This window comes from Bactrocera oleae, chromosome 4 (genome assembly GCF_042242935.1).
Source record: "Bactrocera oleae isolate idBacOlea1 chromosome 4, idBacOlea1, whole genome shotgun sequence".
Lineage (NCBI taxonomy): Eukaryota > Metazoa > Arthropoda > Insecta > Diptera > Tephritidae > Bactrocera > Bactrocera oleae.
This window is the reverse complement of record NC_091538.1, coordinates 30,797,234-30,816,957: the sequence shown is the minus strand read 5'-3', so window position 1 is coordinate 30,816,957 and position 19,724 is coordinate 30,797,234. Positions and strand designations below refer to the sequence as shown.

Below are 19,724 nucleotides of genomic sequence, written 5' to 3'. Positions count from 1 at the left end.
AGGTGCACTCCATGGACTCGCTGATGGTTCGGTTACGATGCTTTCGCTCATTTCACGTATGGTCTGGCTTACAGCTTCACGTTTTCCTAGTGGAACGCTTCGATCAGCCTGGTGGATTGGTCTTACATCACCTATGTTAATAAAATGTTTCTCACCTTTGGTTCATCCTGGTTTGGCATCATCTTTATCAAATATGGATGAGTATCTGAGATGAAGTTGTTTAGCCATAGCTTGATAGTTTGCCTCTAGTTCCTCAGTCCATGCGTTAATTTCACTCGATATATCGTTTTCGTCCATGGAATCTTCCTCAAGACGTATTTCGCAATTTATCACGGCCTCAATCTCTTGACACTGCCCTAATATAGCTCCTTTGGAGAGTTTGATTGGTAACTTGCACTCATTAAGTACTCTTACTAGAACACGTTTATCTTGCCTTGTCATAGCCAGGGTTTTGCCTATAAGTGAGTTTGGTGTAGATTCTTTTGTGGGCTCAACACTCCTCCACTTGTTTGGCCCATAATCTCCATCTATTTCTGCCCAAATAACTGCTTCTGATGTTGTTGGAATCTGCTGGCACTCTGTTGTTATCACTCGTCTAACATTGTTCTTATTATCATAACCGAACATAAGTGGCACTTCCATATTTCTATAGGACATAATCCTGTTTTTCATGTCAATTTTGATTCCTTGATTCGCTAGAAAGTCTACTCCAATTATGACTTCGTCAACGATATCTGCCACTATAAAATTGTGTAACACGGCTGCCTTTCCAATTACGATCTCGCCCGTTACCTTTCCGAGAACTAGGGTATCTTCTCCAGTTGCAGTACGCAACTTTGCCCCAGCTAACGGTCTCACTTCTTTCTCAACCAGATCAGATTGAATTATGGAATGTGATGCGCTCGTATCCACAGTCAGTATGCGCTTTTTACCGTCTACACATCAACTAACGGTAACGTTACTCGTATTCCTGCTTATTCGCTTTAGTTTAACAATTGGTTTGATTTGACATTTGCTTGATCTTCCTTAGCTTTGCGTTTACGTCCAACTGGATTATTGGGCTGGTTACAGTTGCGTGCAATATGGCAACTTTTTCCGCAGTTGAAGCATTTAAGCATACCATCATTTTTCTTATGCGCTTCCGTAGATTTTTCCAGTGCTTTCTGCATGTTGTCAATTTTTTCAAGTAATTGGTTCACCCAAGTGTGTTCTCTATTTCTACTTTGTGAGCATGCTAATGCAGCGAAGCGTATAGTGTTATCTCGTATTCCATTGACGAAAGTCTGAATTTTCGTGTCCTCGATGTATTCCATGGATTTATGTACATAAGCTAAGTGAGCTAACCTCTCAATCCCTGTAGCAAACTCCTACAACGACTCATTGGCCTTCTGGCGGCGATTTCACAACTCCATTTGAAAGATGTGCTTCCTGTGCTCACTACCATACCGTCTTTCTAATGCACCCTGTAATAAATAAATGCATGTCTGTAATATCTCCGCTGCAGATCCTTTTAATGCAACGAACAATGCAGCTACTTTATCTTCAGCGTTCCAATTATTTGAAGATGCCGTCTTTTCAAATTGAAGCTTAAAGACGTGGAACGGAACAGTGCCATTTACCTTTTCAGAAGCTGTTGACACAATTGGCCGATTTAATTGTAGCTCGCGGAGACGATCTTTTAATTCATCCATTTCAGTTTTAATTTTATCTCCCTCTTCCGAAATCTGTGAGGATACTCCTGCTATTTGTGAGGTCACCTGCGATATCCGTGCCACCTGCTCTTTCAACTGTGAGGACACCTGTGCTGATATTCGTGCATCTTGCCCTGCGAACTGCTCTTCCAAATGCATTGACAATCGCGTTTCCATTTGAGACATACGTGTATCCTGCTCTTTCAATTGTGTCGACATTTGCGTTGACATTTGAGACATTTGCGTTGACATCTCTTTCCCCATCTGCGATATTGCAGCAAAAATCATGTTTATGTCCACAATCTTTGACGAGCATTGAGCCTCTTCCTTTTCTTCTATCTTTGTTGTCTCTTCCTCTAATTCCATGTGAAAGACATATTCCTCCACATTAATGTTTTCCGCCTCCATGGCCTCTCTCAACCGTGATTGTAATTCAGCATTTGTCGGCAAACCACGTTGTTCCTGCTCCCTTTTTCAGTTGTGGAATCTTGAGATCGTTCAACTTGGCCATTTTCAAATAATTATCTCTTTGGGAATTTATTTGACAATCCCACTTCTAACACCAATTATAACAGATTTCTCGATAAATCGTCTAACTATAACTCATTCTTGAGCTCGATCACTGGATTGTCAAATTAAAGTCCCAATTTAATGCTATACACTTATCTTTATTTCTAATGCCAACAACTTAACAGCTATTGCTCGATATTCGATTTTACAACTTATTGCTTATAGCTTAATTGCTCTTTACACGGCAACACTCTGATAAGAACTGTGTCTGCTGCACAATCCGGCAGCCCTTATAGAGTAAATTTTTAACAAAAGTTCGCTACTAGAACATTCAGGCAACTACGAATTCGCTGTCTAGTTGCTTTTGCTAGTTTATCGTTAATTCTGATATGTTATGGTACTTCTGTTCGTCACAATATAATAAAATTGGAAACATTTAATAATATTTCAATACAATGAATAATAATAATGAATAATACTATGTAAATTCAATCTTTTGGAATTAAAACAACTGAAAAATATTTGAATATGTAATAAAAACATTCTTAAATTTATAAATTTTAAAACATAACACGGCAACACACTAAAGGAGATATGTGTTATTTGGACGTTTTAGTAGTAGAATATTGGTTGGCAACCCGTACCAAGTGTGACTTTAGTAGTAGAATTTAAGACCGCTTTTACATTGGGACTCTTTTGACCCTAATATTTTTCAAATTCTCTTTTGGTGTCGCTCTGTACATTCACACGGGCAAAATGAGTCCAACAACTCGAGTCTAGTTTTTCTGCATTGCTTTTCACAAAACGTTCGTAAATAGTTGTGCGGTTCGACGGCGCAACACTTAGAGTGTGTTGCATATTTCATTTGTATGTTGAGATGATGGTCACACATTTTGCATGCAATGAATTACCATGAATATGGTAGAACAATATGCATAATACCTACCCGCTTAATAGTTTCAAAGAAATACTTAAGACGGGAATTCCCTAATCCACCAGAATGTTTTGAATATTCTCTACTAATATTTTCAAGGCCAAATTTATAACAAGAATTTCCTAATCTTTAAGTATTAAAAATTCATAATTTTCTAACTCCATAATCTATATCTTAATTTTCTCCTTATTTACAATTTTTCAAAATATTTCTATTATTCTATGCATAGATATTTTCATATTACATACAAAAAATAGATAACAGAATTCAAATTTGTAAACGAATTCATTTGAAACCAAGCGCTCTTGCAACCATTCAAAGAATTTGAAAGTGAAAGGGAATGCTGAAAAGGGTAGCAGCGAGCTGTTAGGACTAAGAACACAAAGCGTGCCACCCGAACACGAGTGGCACGGTCCCTTCGTCTTTCCTCGTCGTCCCCTCGACTACAATAAACCGGTTTGGGTTACAAAAAAATCTGTGTGTAAAAGTACAGATATAATGAAAAGGTTGTAATTATTTTATCTATTTATCGATTAATGAATCGATTAATCAGAAAACTTTAACTCTCTGAATAAAACTCGATTAATGTTATTCATTTGATTAATCCTACCTTGCCTAGGATTTAGTAAACATCTCAGTTTATCTTCTCGTAAAAAATTATTCACGTTTGTTGTGTTTAATCAACGTAAAAGTTTTTAATGGATTCTATAGTGTGTGCTGAGAGAGTAAACACCCGAGCTGTTATAAAAACGGCAACTGATTTGCAAAGGTTGAAATTGGAGAAGTTAATGATGAATCCGGTAAATCTAAACACTTACTATAAGAAACTGAACTTAGGTATATATAGGCGCGGGAAAGTTATAGTTTTCGAGATATTTACGTTTAAAGTAGAAAATTTCAACTATTTGAAGTACGCATTTTTGCGATTTAAAATGAATTATACACTTATATATTTGGGTCGGCTTTAGTATATAAGGCCAGGCTTTCGGGGATAAAATGGGTATGTGCGGATAGAGGAGATCCTCCAGATCAAGAATATATATACATAGATATAGCCGCGAGAAACTTATAGTTTTCGAGATATTTACGTTTAAAGTTGAAAATTTCAACTATTTAAAGTACGTATTTTTGCTATTTAAAATGAATTATACACTTATATTTTTCACTTTTATATCCACTAAAACTTGAATAATTCGTTTTTAGAAATTTTTTTTATATTAGATGCTGCTAAATAGCTTTATTTCAATATTTAAATCATTCTTCAATATTATTAATTTTGACAATAACAAAATGGTTGTGAATGTCAAAACATCAGTGTTGCCATACTAATATATTTTGTAAACGAAGAAAAATAAAATAAACAGACAGATTGTACCCTAAATACAGGAAACAACGCAAAAAGAATTTCTGCGCGTAAAAACTTTGGTACACCCCGGTGTTGAATTCACCAGGGTTATTTTTTTTGAAGCGCGGCCGAAGGCCGCCAACGCAAAAAAAAGTTCTGCGCGAAAAATATTTTGATACACCCCGGTGTTGGACCGACCAGGGTTATTTTCTTTGAAGCGCGGCCGAAGGCCGCCAACGCAAAAAGAAGTTCTGCGCGTAAAAACTTTGGTACACCCCGGTGTTGAATTCACCAGGGTTATTTTTTTTGAAGCGCGGCCGAAGGCCGCCAACGCAAAAAGAATTTCTGCGCGTAAAAACTTTGGTACACCCCGATTAATGATATCTAAATAATAATAAATAATATTTTTAACTTTAACTTTAAGTAATAGATCCTTACTTACAATAGTAACTAGCGACCCGACATTGCGCATGAGAACGTCGACCAATATTTCTTGCTTTTCCGCGAAGACGTGGCATTTTTTGTTGAAGTAGGTAACTTAAAAGTTTACAGGGCTAAACAGATTTATTATTTATTTATTGATTTCTTCGTTTTGAATATTCACCACAACCAGTCTGCCTGAATCCTATGTAAAACGTTCTAACATCAACAACCATTTATAAATAATCAAATTCATTGTTAAAACATTATCTAGATGAACGAATTTTGAATCTAAGCCATTTTCAAACCCTCTTAAATATGCGAGAAAATGTACACGTATTTTGTATAAAATATATTTTTAACCGTTTAGGTGGTTCAAATAAGCAGGAAAATCAATTGATTGAATTTTTCATAAAATTTTAACGTCAAGAAGGAATTACTTAAGCACAAAGCAATTAAAGGTGTGTGAAAACATACTCTAAAGCAACGTTTAAATTTTTGCGTAGCTATTTACATATCATTAAATATAAATGAAATTGCTTTCCTTTGCTTGCGACAGTATTAATGGAGCAACTAGGCAACGTGCTGTTCGTCTGGCATTGCATTTGATGTACGTCAAAAGAAAGTGTACACCATTTTCTCATACATTTCAGTCTTTATCTCAGTATAAAAATATCTAAAAATTTTCAAATAAATTATCATTTATGAATGATTAAATATTGTTCTTACAAAAAATTAACAGCAATCCAAAAAAAATCCATAAATACAAAAACAATACGAACAAAATCAAATATTCTCAGTATTTCACGCGTCAAAACAAAGTGTACAGTTACGGTAATAGGCCTCGCATACTTATTTTACGCAAAAAAATATATGGTTATCCATAGTTCTTTCTTTGTAATTGTTTCATTCTAATGTTATTTAGTATCCTTGTGTAGATAGAATTTTATTTGCGTTTGGAAATTTGCCAAGAGCACATCAATTTGACAATGGGTAAGCAAACTGCATTGGATGTAAGAAAATTAGGTATCAATTTTAGGAAAGACGGAAAATTTTTCCGCGAAATTTCTTCAATAATTGGAAGAAGCCATAACACAGTGAAAAAAATGATTGATAAGCAAAAAAAGTTTGGAGAATTAGAAGATCCGACACGTTCGGGTAGGCCAAAGCGGCTCAGTGATACAGAAATGCGATCAGTTGTGAGAGCTAAAGATAGATCCAACTGTCAGTGCCGTAAAAATGTCTGTCGAATAACGTAATTTTTTTTGACGAAAGCACGTTCGAAGGTTTCAGGAAGAAAAAAATTACAAAAATTTGGAGAAACAAAAATCAAGAGTTTGAACAGAAAAATATTACATCCACTGTATAGCATGGTGGGGGTTCGGTGATGGTTTGGGGGTGTATGACGGCAAGTGGAGTGTAAAGGCTGGTGTTGATTGATAGCACAATGAACTAAATAAATTATCTAAACATTTTAAAAGAAAATTTGCTCCCCAGTATTGAAAAATTGGGCTTAGATTAATCCTGGATCTTCCAACAGGATAACGATCCTAAGCATACGGCAAGAATAATAAAAATGGTTGCTTTACCGTACACCTAAACAGCTGGATAGACCCCCACAATCACCGGACCTAAACCCCATTGAGCATCTGTGGGAACATTTGGACCGGAAAGTAAGAAAAAGGAGCATAACCAGTAAAAATTCTCTGAAGGACATTTTACAAGAGGAGTGGTCCAAAATTTCCCCGGAAGTAGTGTCCAACTAAGTGGAATCAATGCCAAGGAGGTTGGAAGCAGTTATCCATGCAAAGGGAAGACAAACAAAGTATTAGCTTTTGAATTTTTTAATTTTTCTTAAACTGTACACTTTGTTTTGACGCGTGAAATATTGAATATATTTGGTTTTGTATGTGTTGTTTTGTACTTGTGGATTTTATTTTGGATTGCTGTTAAGTTTTTGTAAGAACAATATTCAATAATGTATAAATGATAATTGATTTAAAAAAATTTAATATTTTTATATTGAAACAAAGAGTGAAATGTATGAGAAAAAGGTGTACACTTTCTTTTGACGGTGACAGTACATACTTCCCATATACTTACAGTAATGCCAGAGACACACATATAGTACATATTGTAGTATGGTACAGAAACCATATGTGTGTCAACCGTATTTTCAATTTTTGTTCCAAAGCAAATGGATTTCTGTAATACAATGGTTTTCAAGAAACCATAGAAATTATGTGGTGTTGTGCAATGCACTACGATGGATTGCACTGAACATACCCAAGGCTTTAAGCTCTTCTGTCATAATCATATGTATGTTTTCAGCCATTTTGACATTTATCATAAAGAGTTTAAATTCAAACGTGAAAAGGAAAAAATAACAATTGAAAAGAAAAAAGTACGTTGGAAACGTAACCATTAAAAAAATAATTGAAGTGTGGGCCCAATATAACCAACAGTTGCATGGAATGCATAAAAATAGCCATATTTATGCTAAAATGTGAACGCAGCTGGAAAATAAACATGGAGTTTTGCTTGCAACGGACGAACTACGAAATCACATAAACAATTTGGCAAAGAAGTACAGGTTTGTAAACAATTTCACAAAATAGTACCATTTCTATTAATGAAATATATTAGGCAGGAAAGGAAGATGATTGGCCCAAGTGGAAGTGCTCCATCGAATTGGGAATACGAAGACGTTCACAAAATAATAGGCGCCTTCAAATCCAATTTCACTCAAGAACTGACGGAAGAGAGCATTGGCAAAGGTTTTTTTTAAATTGATTTCATTTATTAATATAAACATATGATTAAAAACTTTTTATTCCACAGATTCCGAAGAGAAAGAGAAACAATGATGAAGACTTCCTGGAACTCGCTAAAAAGAAACAAAAGATAATGGAAGAATATTTTATTAAATTTATTAAAAACGAAGAGAAGGCTCTTGATTTAATGGAACAAACCAACACCATTCCTTTGGCTATATTAAATAAAAATACTTAACGAGAGAGAAACAAGTTTTAAGAATATCAAATGTGTGAAAAATATGTCGTACTGTAATGTAATATATTAGAATATAATAACCATATATTAACTAAAATACTAAACCAAAGTACTTAAATGTGTATGTTCTGTGAATGAAAATGTTAAGAATACATACTTTGTAAACAAGATGTCATAATTGCTTGTCTGATGGCTATTCCACTGCTGCAGTCATTTCTATCTTTGCATGGCTGCCTTGCGCTATTTTCGGTGATTAATTGTTCAATCCATTTCTGATTAATGTTGTCATTTCTGTTATTATGCCTTTATAATTATCTTAACGTTTTTTATACTGATTTCCAGACCCACCGTTTAGGTGGTTCAAATAAGCAGGAAAATCAATTGAGTAGGGGATACTGTACCAGTATTGTGAACAGTGTGACAAATATTTAGTGACGTTAAAATTTTATGAAAAATTCCTATATGATTAAACAGTAGCGGGGAGAGGACACCGCCCTGCGGAACCCCCTGTTTAATTTTCCTGAGTTTGGAGTTTTGACCTCGAAATAGTACGGATGAGTGTCGACCGCTCAGGTAGTTCATGGTCCACCGCTTCAACCCTGGAGGGAGCGTTGATTGTTCCAGGTCCTCAAGTAGCGTTACGTGATTGACTGTGTCAAAAGCTTTTGACAAGTCCAACGCTACGAGGATCGTCCTCTCGCAGGGTGGCTTCTGGTTCAGGCCATGAACTATCTGGGCGTTTATGACGCTAAGTGCTGTGGTGGTACTGTGCACTTTACGAAAACCATGCTGATGGTCTGCTAGGCTCAGGTGGTGGGTGAATGACGGGAGTAACAAGGCCTCAAGTGTCTTCACTACTGGGGAAAGGAGAGTTATCGGGCGATAAGACTCCCCTTTGTTGGCGGGTTTCCCAGGTTTCAGTAGTGGGACCACTCTTCCGACTTTCCACACATCGGGTATTTGAAGAGTGGATATCGACAGGTTGAGGACCTTGGTGAGGTAGTTTACTCCCGTTGGGCCTAGATGTTTTAACATCAGCATGTTTATTCCGTCAGGGCCGATGGATTTGGACGATTTCGCCTTTTTGATGACATTCTGAACCTCCTCATCGGTGAAAGTAAGTGGTGCGCAGTCTTTTGGCATTTTGCGCAACCGTCGGGTAACACGTCGTTTGGCCTTGTCGGTCGAAGGGTGCAGTATAAACTGCCGGCTAAAGTAGCTCGCGCACTTCTTCGGGTCCGAGGAGGCATGGCCATCGAATTGGATTTCAACCCGATCGTCATGTTTCCTCGGATTTGACAGGGCCTTGACAGTAGTCCAAAGCTTACTCACACCGGTGGAGAGGTTGCAGGACTTCAGGTGCTCTATCCATTTTGTCCGCTTATGATGGTTTACCATTTGCCGAATCTCCAAGTTGAGATCCCTTATTCGGGGATCACAGGGATCGGCATGGCGTAAGGTGTCGCGCTCATTTGCTAATACAGCTGCTTCGGCTGGGAAATTAGGGCGGAGTTCCGCTATTCTTCCAGCCGGTATGAAGCGAGCTGTAGCAGCAGCGATCACCTTGCGGAATTGACGCTCGCCAACGATGACGTCCGTAGGAATGGATAGTGCGTTGAAGGTGCTCTCAGTAAATTCTGTGAAGCCGACCCAGTTAGCTTTGTTAAAGTTAACATAGGTGCGGTTATCCACAGAAATAAAGTCAGGAGGTTTCTCGATCGAGATAATTATGGGCAGATGGTCTGATGCAAGAGTTAGCATAGGTCGCCAGGTTATACTATTTATCAGACCACCGCTAGCGATGGTAATATCTGGCGAGCTATTACAGGTGCCCCTAATTCTGGTGGGGGCTTCGTCATTCATTGTGCAGAATGTCGAATCGTCTATCTGTTCCGCCAGCTCCATCCCCCTACGATCGTTTGACAGGCAGGAATGCCAAAGATCGTGATGCGCGTTAAAGTCGCCTAGCACCAGACGGTTTTCACCACGAAGTAGCGCATCTATATTCGGGTGATATCCTGTTGGGCAACATGTAACTGGGGGGATGTATATATTAAATATTTCGAGCTCGACATCGCCTGACCGGACAGCTATTCCCTGACATTCTAGGGTAGTGTCCCTGCGGTCGATGTCAACATCGATTAGACGATATTGCACGGTGTTGTGCAATATGAAGGCTAGGCCTCCACCATTATCTCGCTCGCGATCCTTACGTAAAACGTTGAAACCTGCACAACTCAGAAGATCTGAGCGGCTGTTTAACTTGGTTTCTTGGACCGCAGCTATCGTTACGCGCTCCCGGCTCATAAATGCAACTATCTCCTCGATCTTGCTTTGGAGTCCGTTGCAGTTGAATTGTAAGAGTCGCGTTTGTCGCGGGTGTCCAGTCGTGATCCTAGGGGTGAGTGGGGTGCGTGTAGGTGGTGGTTGTTGCAGCTGTGCTATCCGCATGGGCGGTTGTCGCACTATGGTGTTGGTTGGCGACGCCACTGTTTGTGATTGCGGGGGCAGACTCCCACAGCATGGGGCAACATACGACGCACTCCACTCTCGTGTGGTGCGCAGGCCAGAACACGACAGAAAGTGACACCAGCCAGCACAAGAATTGCACTTGACTGATGTGACATTCCGGCGTATTATGGTCTGACACACGGAACAGACTGTGCGAGGAACCAGGAGTTGCTGTGTGGTTCTCGCACGGGGATTGGAGCTGGATGAAGGTGGGGGGGGGGGGAGGTTGGTCAGATTGGGAGTTGTGCTGTCTTTGTGAGCTCCTTAGGACCGTGGAGGTCCTATTTTGGCCACTCGACTGGAGTGGCAGCGCAGTGCGCGAACATGGTGCAGGTTGCACGGCCGTTGAGGCATATGTCGCATTATTGCGTTGACAGCATGGGGCCACGTAACTCGTGGTCCACTCCCTGTGTGTCTTAAGGCCCGAGCAGGTCTTAAGATGGCTCCATCCATTGCATGTATTGCACCTAACCGAGGTGGAATTTGGATGGAGCCTTTTTGCGCATACGCAGCAGTAGAATACCTCGGGGCCCGGGTTGGACTCAATGCCAGCACGGGTCAGGAGGATACGGAGCAACCCTGCTGCTAGGCGTTGCTCCAGTGACGACAAACTTAATCTAAAACTTACCGATCCAAACAGGGTTAGATCGTCGAAATAACAGCCCTTGGCCGGATAAAATCCGGGTCAATTCCGGTATCGCAGAACCGGCTGTTGTGGGAATTGAAATTGCTTTCCTTTGCTTGCGACAGTATTAATGGAGCAACTAATTTGTAGATTTATTATGAATTTAAAGCTGTAGGCAACGTGCTGTTCGTCTGGCATTGCATTTGATGTACATACTTCCCATATACTTACAGTAATGCCAGAGACACACATATAGTACATATTGTAGTATGGTACAGAAACCATATGTGTGTCAACCGTATTTTCAATTTTTGTTCCAAAGCAAATGGATTTCTGTAATACAATGGTGTTCAAGAAACCATAGAAATTATGTGGTGTTGTGCAATGCACTACGATGGATTGCACTAAACATACCCAAGGCTTTAAGCTCTTCTGTCATAATCATATGTATGTTTTCAGCCATTTTGACATTTATCATAAAGAGTTTAAATTCAAACGTGAAAAGGAAAAAATAACAATTGAAAAGAAAAAAGTACGTTGGAAACGTAACCATTAAAAAAATAATTGAAGTGTGGGCCCAATATAACCAACAGTTGCATGGAATGCATAAAAATAGCCATATTTATGCTAAAATGTGAACGCAGCTGGAAAATAAACATGGAGTTTTGCTTGCAACGGACGAACTACGAAATCGCATAAACAATTTGGCAAAGAAGTACAGGTTTGTACACAATTTCACAAATAGTACCATTTCTATTAATGAAATATATAAGGCAGGAAAGGAAGATGATTGGCCCAAGTGGAAGTGCTCCATCGAATTGGGAATACGAAGACGTTCACAAAATAATAGGCGCCTACAAATCCAATTTCACTCAAGAACTGACGGAAGAGAGCATTGGCAAAGGTTTTTTTAAATTGATTTCATTTATTAATATAAACATATGATTAAAAACTTTTTATTCCACAGATTCCGAAGAGAAAGAGAAACAATGATGAAGACTTCCTGGAACCCGCTAAAAAGAAACAAAAGATAATGGAAGAATATTTTATTAAATTTATTAAAAACGAAGAGAAGGCTCTTGATTTAATGGAACAAACCAACACCATTCCTTTGGCTATATTAAATAAAAATACTTAACGGGAGAGAAACAAGTTTTAAGAATATCAAATGTGTGAAAAATATGTCGTACTGTAATGTAATATATTAGAATATAATAACCATATATTAACTAAAATACTAAACCAAAGTACTTAAATGTGTATGTTCTGTGAATGAAAATGTTAAGAATACATACTTTGTAAACAAGATGTCATAATTGCTTGTCTGATGGCTATTCCACTGCTGCAGTCATTTCTATCTTTGCATGGCTGCCTTGCGCTATTTTCGGTGATTAATTGTCCAATCCAATGCCTTTATAATTATCTTAACGTTTTTTATACTGATTTCCAGACCTGTTTTTGTTTATTTTTATAGTATCAATTATATCAATTATAAATTATCAATAGTGGAACTTTCTTACCTCGACCAATGCGTCTAAAGCGGGCCTTTAAATGTCCAAAAGTGTTTTCTACCACCCGTCGAACCGATGAAATACGTTAATTGAATTCTTTTTATACTCTCGCAACTTGTTGCTACAGAGTATAATAGCCTAACGGTTGTTTGTATCACCTAAAACTAATCGAGTTAGATATAGGGTTATATATATATAAATGATCAGGGTGAAGAGACGAGTTGAAATCTGGGTGTCTGTCTGTCCATCCGTCCGTGCAAGCTGCAACTTGAGTAAAAATCGATATATCTTTATGAAACTTGGTACCGTAAGATGGTTGGTATTGCAGATGGGCGTAATCGGACCGCTGCCACGCCCACAAAACGCCATTAATCAAAAACAAATAAATTGCCATAACTAAGCTCTGTTATTCTCTGTTATTTGGTACACAGGATCACATTAGAGAGGGGCATCCGCAGTTAAAATTTTGTTTAAAAAGTGGGCGTGGTCCCGCCCCTAATAAGTTTAATGTGCATATTTCCTAAACCGCTAAAGCTATAATAACGATGTTCACTGATAACAAATGTTTTTGACACCTCTATCGACAGTGTGAAATCGGGTGACAACTCCGCCCACTCCCCATATAACGGTACTGTTAAAAACTACTAAAAGCGCGATAAATCAAGCACTAAACAAGCCAGAGACATTCAATTTTATCTCTGGGATGGTATGAGATGATTTTATAGGAACCACGTTCAAAATTAAATGGTGGGCATGGCACCGCCCACTTTTAGGTGAAAACCCATATCTTGGGATCTGCTTAACCGATTTCAACCAAATTCGGTACATAATATTCTTCTCATATTTCTATGTTATAGTACGAAATCGGATTACAACCACGCCTATTTCCCATATAACATAATTTTAAATTCCTTCTGATTTTTTCACTTTCCAGTATGCAAATCAAGCAACAATGATTATATCGGCGTAAAACTTTGCGTGAATAATACGTTTAAAATATGACACTTTGTGATCTAAAATTATCTAAATTGAATCAAATCTGTTCAAGCCCCTAGGTACTGAATATGTGGACCCCAGTGCCTATAGTTGACTTTTTACCGAAAATATCGGTCAAATAGGCCTATAGCCTATGCAGAGGATGCCGTCTATGAGTTAACACAAGGGTACCTAAATCTGGTAGCTAGCTGGGCGGAAAAAAGCGGCTTAGCTGCCAATCCAAATAAATTTGAACTGGTTTTATTTACAAGGAGGTATAAAATCCCAGAAGCACTCCCTCCCTCATTGGGGGGCTCTCGGCTTCACCCTGTTGAAAAGGTGAAGTACTTGGGCCTCATCCTTGATAGAAAGCTATCATGGAAGCCCAATATTGAGGAGAGAGACGGGAAGGCACTGGTTGTCCAATATTACTGTAAATTACCTATTGGAAAGCGGTGGGTTCTCTCATTAAAATTTGTGCTTTGACTTTACGAAACCGTAGCTAAGCCAATATTGTTCTATGATGTATTTGTCTGGTGGAAGGCGCTCGATAAAGCCACACTAAACAGCTGGAACGTGTTCAACAAGCGGCTTACTTGCGACATTGTTGCGAAGGTTGCTGTCTGACTCCCGAAAACTGGACACATTAAGTGTCCCAGTGAGGGGCATTCCGAAACTCTCTCCCACTCAATCAACTCTTGTTTCAGACTGCCGGACCACTGTAGTGTATTTCAAGCAGAAATGGCAGTCATCAAGGTGGCAGCAGAAGTACTTCTCCGAAGTGCGGCTACTTTTAGGAAGGTATGTAACCACTACGATAGCAGAATTGCTATAGATGCTTTGAGCTCGCTGACGGTGAGACTGCAGCATCTCGGTTGTCATACTTTTTACGAACACGGGGCAATTGGCTGGAATAGATATTAACCGCCTCAAAAAATTTGTGGCAGAATCTAGGCGTTTTGTCGGTATGCGATGGTGATTTGCGATCATCGTACATTCCATGTAAACCTAATAAAACCAGAAAAAACGTTACACAAGAGGTTCGTGCTCACCTTTTTATTCTAAGGACACCTCGAAGAAAGCGGTCCACAAACGAATTATTGCTTGTTAATTTTGCATGTGTGACAACGTGCACAAATCTACTATTTCTGAAAACAAATGTGCTATTGCCATATAATATTAGGTAAAGTAAAAAGTTCGTTCGGGTTTTTATTGATTTTTCAAAAGATGATAACTTTGTGTACATTTGTCCGATTTTGTTCGTAAACTTGTTGCCAACGTGATGCCAATCTCATTATACCCCGTAGAAGACGGCGTCCCTATTGCCAAAAAACTCGGAGAGCCAATTTTCACAGGCCTCTCTTGAGGCCAACTTCTCACCATTAAGCGCGTTCGCCATGGACAGGAAAAGATGGTAATCACTTGGTGCCAGGTCCGGACTATAAGGTGGGTGCATTAGAACCTCCCATCCGAGCTCCAGGAGCTTCTGGCGAGTCACCAAAGACGTGTGTGGCCTGGCGTTGTCCTGATGGATCACAACTCGGCCTCTGTTGATCAAAGATGGCCTCTTCTGGATGAGTGCTGCTTTCAAGCGGTCCAGTTGTTGGCAGTAGAGGGCCGAATTCAGCGTTTGGCCATAGGGTCTTGGCCACCATCTGGGCCGCTTCCCCTAGCTTTGACCACGACCGTTTGCGCTCGATATTGTCGTAAGTGACCCATTTTTCATCGCCAGTCACAATTTGCTTCAGAAACGTGTCGATTTTGTTGCGATTCAGCAGCGATTCGCAGATGGAAATTCGGTTCATCATGTTTTTTGCGTTAGTTCGAGTGGCACTCAAACATCGAGCTTCTTTTTGAATCCTAGGTTATGCAAATGGTTCCAAACGGTTTTCTGGCTTATCTTTATTTCCTCAGCAATTAAATAAGTGCTCACGTGACGGTCTGTTTCCACTATTTCCATGATTTTATCGCGATTTTCGATGACAGGCCTCCCGACGCGTGGAGCGTCTTTGACATCGAAATTACCGGAACGGAACCTATCAAATCACTTTTGTGCTACACGTTCGTTTACAGTATCGGACCCATAAACTAAATTAATGTTTTCAGCCGCTTTGGCTGCTTTTTCGCTTTGATCGAAGAAAAATTTTAAAATATATCGAATTTTCTCTTTGTTGGTGTCCATCTTTGACGAGCGCTCACAACGAACTGAGTAAATCAATCGAAAAACTGTCAAAGCCAAATTTTTGCGCGTGAATAAACACGTTTCATCGCCGTATAGTATGACATGATATGACACGTAACACTAGTACTATGGACAATAACGCAATCTCTTAGATAAAAACCGAACAAACTTTTTACTTGACCTAATATAATATAATATTCTCACAGACTGATTCTATTTATTAGATTAGACGCGTTTTGTTATTAATTTTATTTTATAAAGAAAGGAAAAAAAGAACATATAGTATATACAAGTATTTCCTTCTATTGAAATAAATACTTATATTAGTGTGATAAATAATCTGCACTCTGCTGGTTAGAGGCCCAATGAATTTTTTTCTGAGTGCCCAGTTAGCATAGCACTGCCGTACATGATACCTGTCATAAATAATCTGTTGAATACGTGCATGTATTTGTTTACCAAATGCAGTGCATGACAGAGAAGAGAGTCTGTTGTGTCACTTCAACAGTGTTCCCAACTCTAAAACATTTTGCTCCCTAAAACTCCAAAAAAACCCCAAAATTCATCAATTTTAAATTGATATTAGCTAAGCTATATATTCAATAATAATAATATTTATTAATATAAATAATCAAATATTGAATTAATAATAAATTTAAAATTATAAATAATAACCATTTGGCAACATTTTTCTCATTTTCTGGCTTCAAGTTTATGTGCCAAATTTTGAAAATCAAATCCGAAGTACATTGAAGTTGTGTATATTAGATAGTTCTTGGAATTAAACCCAACCAGTTCCGAATTTACAAATTTCTCTAAATAACATGATACAAAAAGTCGCCTAGTAGGTTCAATGTTATCACTTTCGAAAACATTGGAAAATAATCGAAATATATCAAATTGTCAGAACGTAAAAAGATGAGAGTTGCCCAACAATTTGCTTCGCTCTGCTTACTACGCCTCAATTTCGATAATCCATGTAAAAACACGCAACAGTTAAAATCTCTTTATATAAAAATTGTATATTAAAGTATGACATTTAAAGAATTTCTATCAAATTTTTACGAAGAAATATTAAATAATTTGGCAAAGGGAAAAATTTTCGAAAGTTACTCGGGGGAAAATGAAATTACGGTGCCCCTTATAACAAAGGCAACGCCGATAACCGGGACCGGCATTAAAACGTGAATTGTGGAAAAAATGTTTTAAATATTTGTAATGTAAAATTTTCATAATATAAATATAAAAATAGTTGTAGCTTCGTCAAATTTGCTCAAACGATTTGGAATATTCGTGAAATACTATCCATTCAATTGGCCGCCGCTTCTTTGACTTCTTGATACTGACTTTTGTAAACCGACTTAGAGTAATGACGGCGGATGGTGCAAACAATTTTTCCTTGTTCCAAATGAGCGTGGAAGCTTGGTTTTAGATTCCAGCAACCCGTCGTTAATTTCGGCAACGATACTGACAGTACTGCCCTCATATCTAGTATTCAGTCTTAAGGTTCAAAGGTGAACCTCCTTTTGTTTTTGTCACTGCATAGTGTAGAAATGTTCTAGTTTCTTATTAGAGTTTTCAGCTGCCAGATCCTCCGTTCTTCAGCAAGGGGAGATTTTTGTAGGGTTGCCGCTTTGTCTTACGATTACTGTCGGTTCTGATTTCACTCTTTTTGCACTTCAGGTACTAGCACGCTAGTTTCATTGGGCTTGATATTTTATATCTTTTATGTTATTCAAAAAAAGATCTGTATGATAATCATATTAAGGAGCGGTTTCTTCTAATAATATAGTTGTTTTGTCTGGACTGCTATTGTTTTTATTTATGTTTTTTTTTTTTTGTGTGAATTAATTGGGTTCTTACAACCGCCAGTCGATACAATTGTATGATCCCCTCGCCACCAACCCATAACACACTAAGACTTCGAATTAATCAAACACATTATTTACTTGTAGGGAGAGACAGCAAAGCGTAGTAATCGTTGTCATACCGTTTTTGGCATCCAAGCGAGACACCTTCTAGGCGCTGGCATCAGCTTTAATATTGTATCATCATTTATTTATTTTAAAATTTATTTTTCTGGTGTTCTTTCGTTAATATTTTTTCTGCAAATCTTAAATGTTACTTAAATTGTATATCTTGTTTCATACTAATATACCTAATAATGATGTATATAATATACTCAACAGAATAAGCCAATTGTAATACCCGAGATTCACAAAGAAAAAGGTTATAATCAAATAGCACCATCCTTTGTGCGCAATGTTATGGGATCTAGTGCTGGTGCTGGTTCCGGGGAATTTCATGTGTACCGCCATTTACGGAGGAAGGAATATTCTCGACAAAAAAACATACAAGCAATGAGTATCAAAGAGCAGCAAGATCAAGAATTTCAAAGAAAGCTTGAGCAAAATAAACGTATCGCACAGGAAAGAACAGCGAAAAAAAGAGCAAAACGGCAAAAAAAAAAAGAACAAACAAAAAAAAAAAATGCTGGCAAGGAAATTCTAGAACACAAAATGGATCTCGAGAAAAATAATTAGCTTTTATGTAATTAATATAATTAATTAGAAAATTGAACTCTCCTCATTACTTAAAATCAAGGACGGAAAGCGGGAGCGGAACCGTATTCGTAACCATTTTGTTCTTTATATTAATTGGATCCCAGCAAATTTCTAACAGTTTTAGGTTATAATAATATGAAAAATAATCGGAATAAAAAGTACAACAATGTTAATGTGATTATTTAAGCAAATACTATACTAATAAAGCAAACAGTATATTCGCAGAAATACCCGCTAACACACACAATTGGATAAAATGCCGCTACATACAAAGAAATTAGCTTAAAGCATATGGCTTGCATTTGCTTTTGTTTCAGCAATTGTTGTTTATCTTCAGTTGGATTTTGAGCTTTAGGTGATCGATAGAAAAACTTAAGCAAAAACAATACCACAATTGAACAGCCCAAGAATTGGTCATAAACAAAAAGCTAATTTAAAAAAAGCTAAATCGATTTTGTTTTGTCAGGGACATGCTAATTACAGATTTTGATTTCCGGATGACAGTATTTTTGCTTAGGAGTCAATTTCAATATTTTGAATTTATATAGAATGTCGTATACTAAGGTCCAGAAATGTAACATTATGCCAGCTGTAAAATACGGTTGAAATGTGCAAATATTCCCGATATTATCAGAATGACGACAAAAACACAAATTGTGCAGACCTGCTATGGAATGAACCGCTTTTAATAGAATCATTAACACAGTAACCGACAAGAAAGTGATCGTTTGCAAAACATATCAACTTATTGCGTTGCAAAGATTGCTTGAATTAAGCCAATGTATGCCTGTGGGTAAGCCATGAATACAGGAAAATTTACTAGAGTAATGTTGTAAATTTACTCGAGTAAAAATATATGTACTTTATGTTCCTTTGATCCCTGAAAAGGTTAGTATTGTAGATCGACGAAATTGGACCATTGCTACTCCCACCAAATGCCGTTACTCCAAGACTCATAAAGTGATTCCACTAAGCCTCAAATGAAGATATTTATTTGTAATTTGGATATCGAAATAGGAAGGTCGTTTGTGGTTAAAACCTTTTAAAAAGGGAGCCATATAACAAATATATACATATAAGAACTAAAAGTGTGATTACAGCTTAAAAACTCACCAGAAGCATTTGCAGTAAAGATGGTACGTAAAGACTTCATAGGATTCGATGTAAAATTTGGACAATGAGCGTTTCACCGCCCACTTTTAGCTGAAATTCTATATCTCTGGAATTATTAGACCCATTTTTACCAAGTTTCATGCACAACACTATCCTAACATTCTTTTTACAGAATGCAAGCGGCCAAAATCGGATCATAGCCACGCCTAATGCTATTTTGTCTATAACTACATACATTTGCGTGGTGTGCCAAGCGATCGCGTAACTTATTTTTTCAATATTCCGAACATGCGTTGGGAAAATCCTGTCCTTTTGCGTCTTTTTCAGTATA

The 19,724-nt window shown here is 37.8% G+C and overlaps 1 protein-coding gene, 1 long non-coding RNA gene and 1 other non-coding gene across 3 annotated transcripts; all 3 read left to right on the top strand.

Moving 5' to 3' along the window:
* Window positions 1-3,672: 3,672 nt before the first annotated feature.
* Window positions 3,673-7,677, top strand: LOC118680228 (uncharacterized). Its single transcript, XR_011396144.1, has 3 exons — window positions 3,673-3,935; window positions 7,232-7,493; window positions 7,547-7,677. It is a non-coding gene; the product is annotated as an uncharacterized protein (transcript).
* A 3,765-nt stretch (window positions 7,678-11,442) lies between these two features.
* Window positions 11,443-12,515, top strand: LOC138856936 (uncharacterized). Its single transcript, XM_070107943.1, has 3 exons — window positions 11,443-11,580; window positions 11,693-11,773; window positions 12,016-12,515. Exons 1-3 carry the CDS (start codon window positions 11,443-11,445, stop codon window positions 12,184-12,186), a joined length of 390 nt encoding a protein of 129 aa, XP_069964044.1. The 3' UTR covers window positions 12,187-12,515.
* Window positions 12,516-16,305: 3,790 nt separating this feature from the next.
* On the top strand, window positions 16,306-17,986 carry LOC138857142 (uncharacterized). The gene is made up of 2 exons (XR_011396143.1): window positions 16,306-17,761; window positions 17,906-17,986. It is a non-coding gene; the product is annotated as an uncharacterized lncRNA (long non-coding RNA).
* The last annotated feature ends 1,738 nt before the right edge of the window (window positions 17,987-19,724 follow it).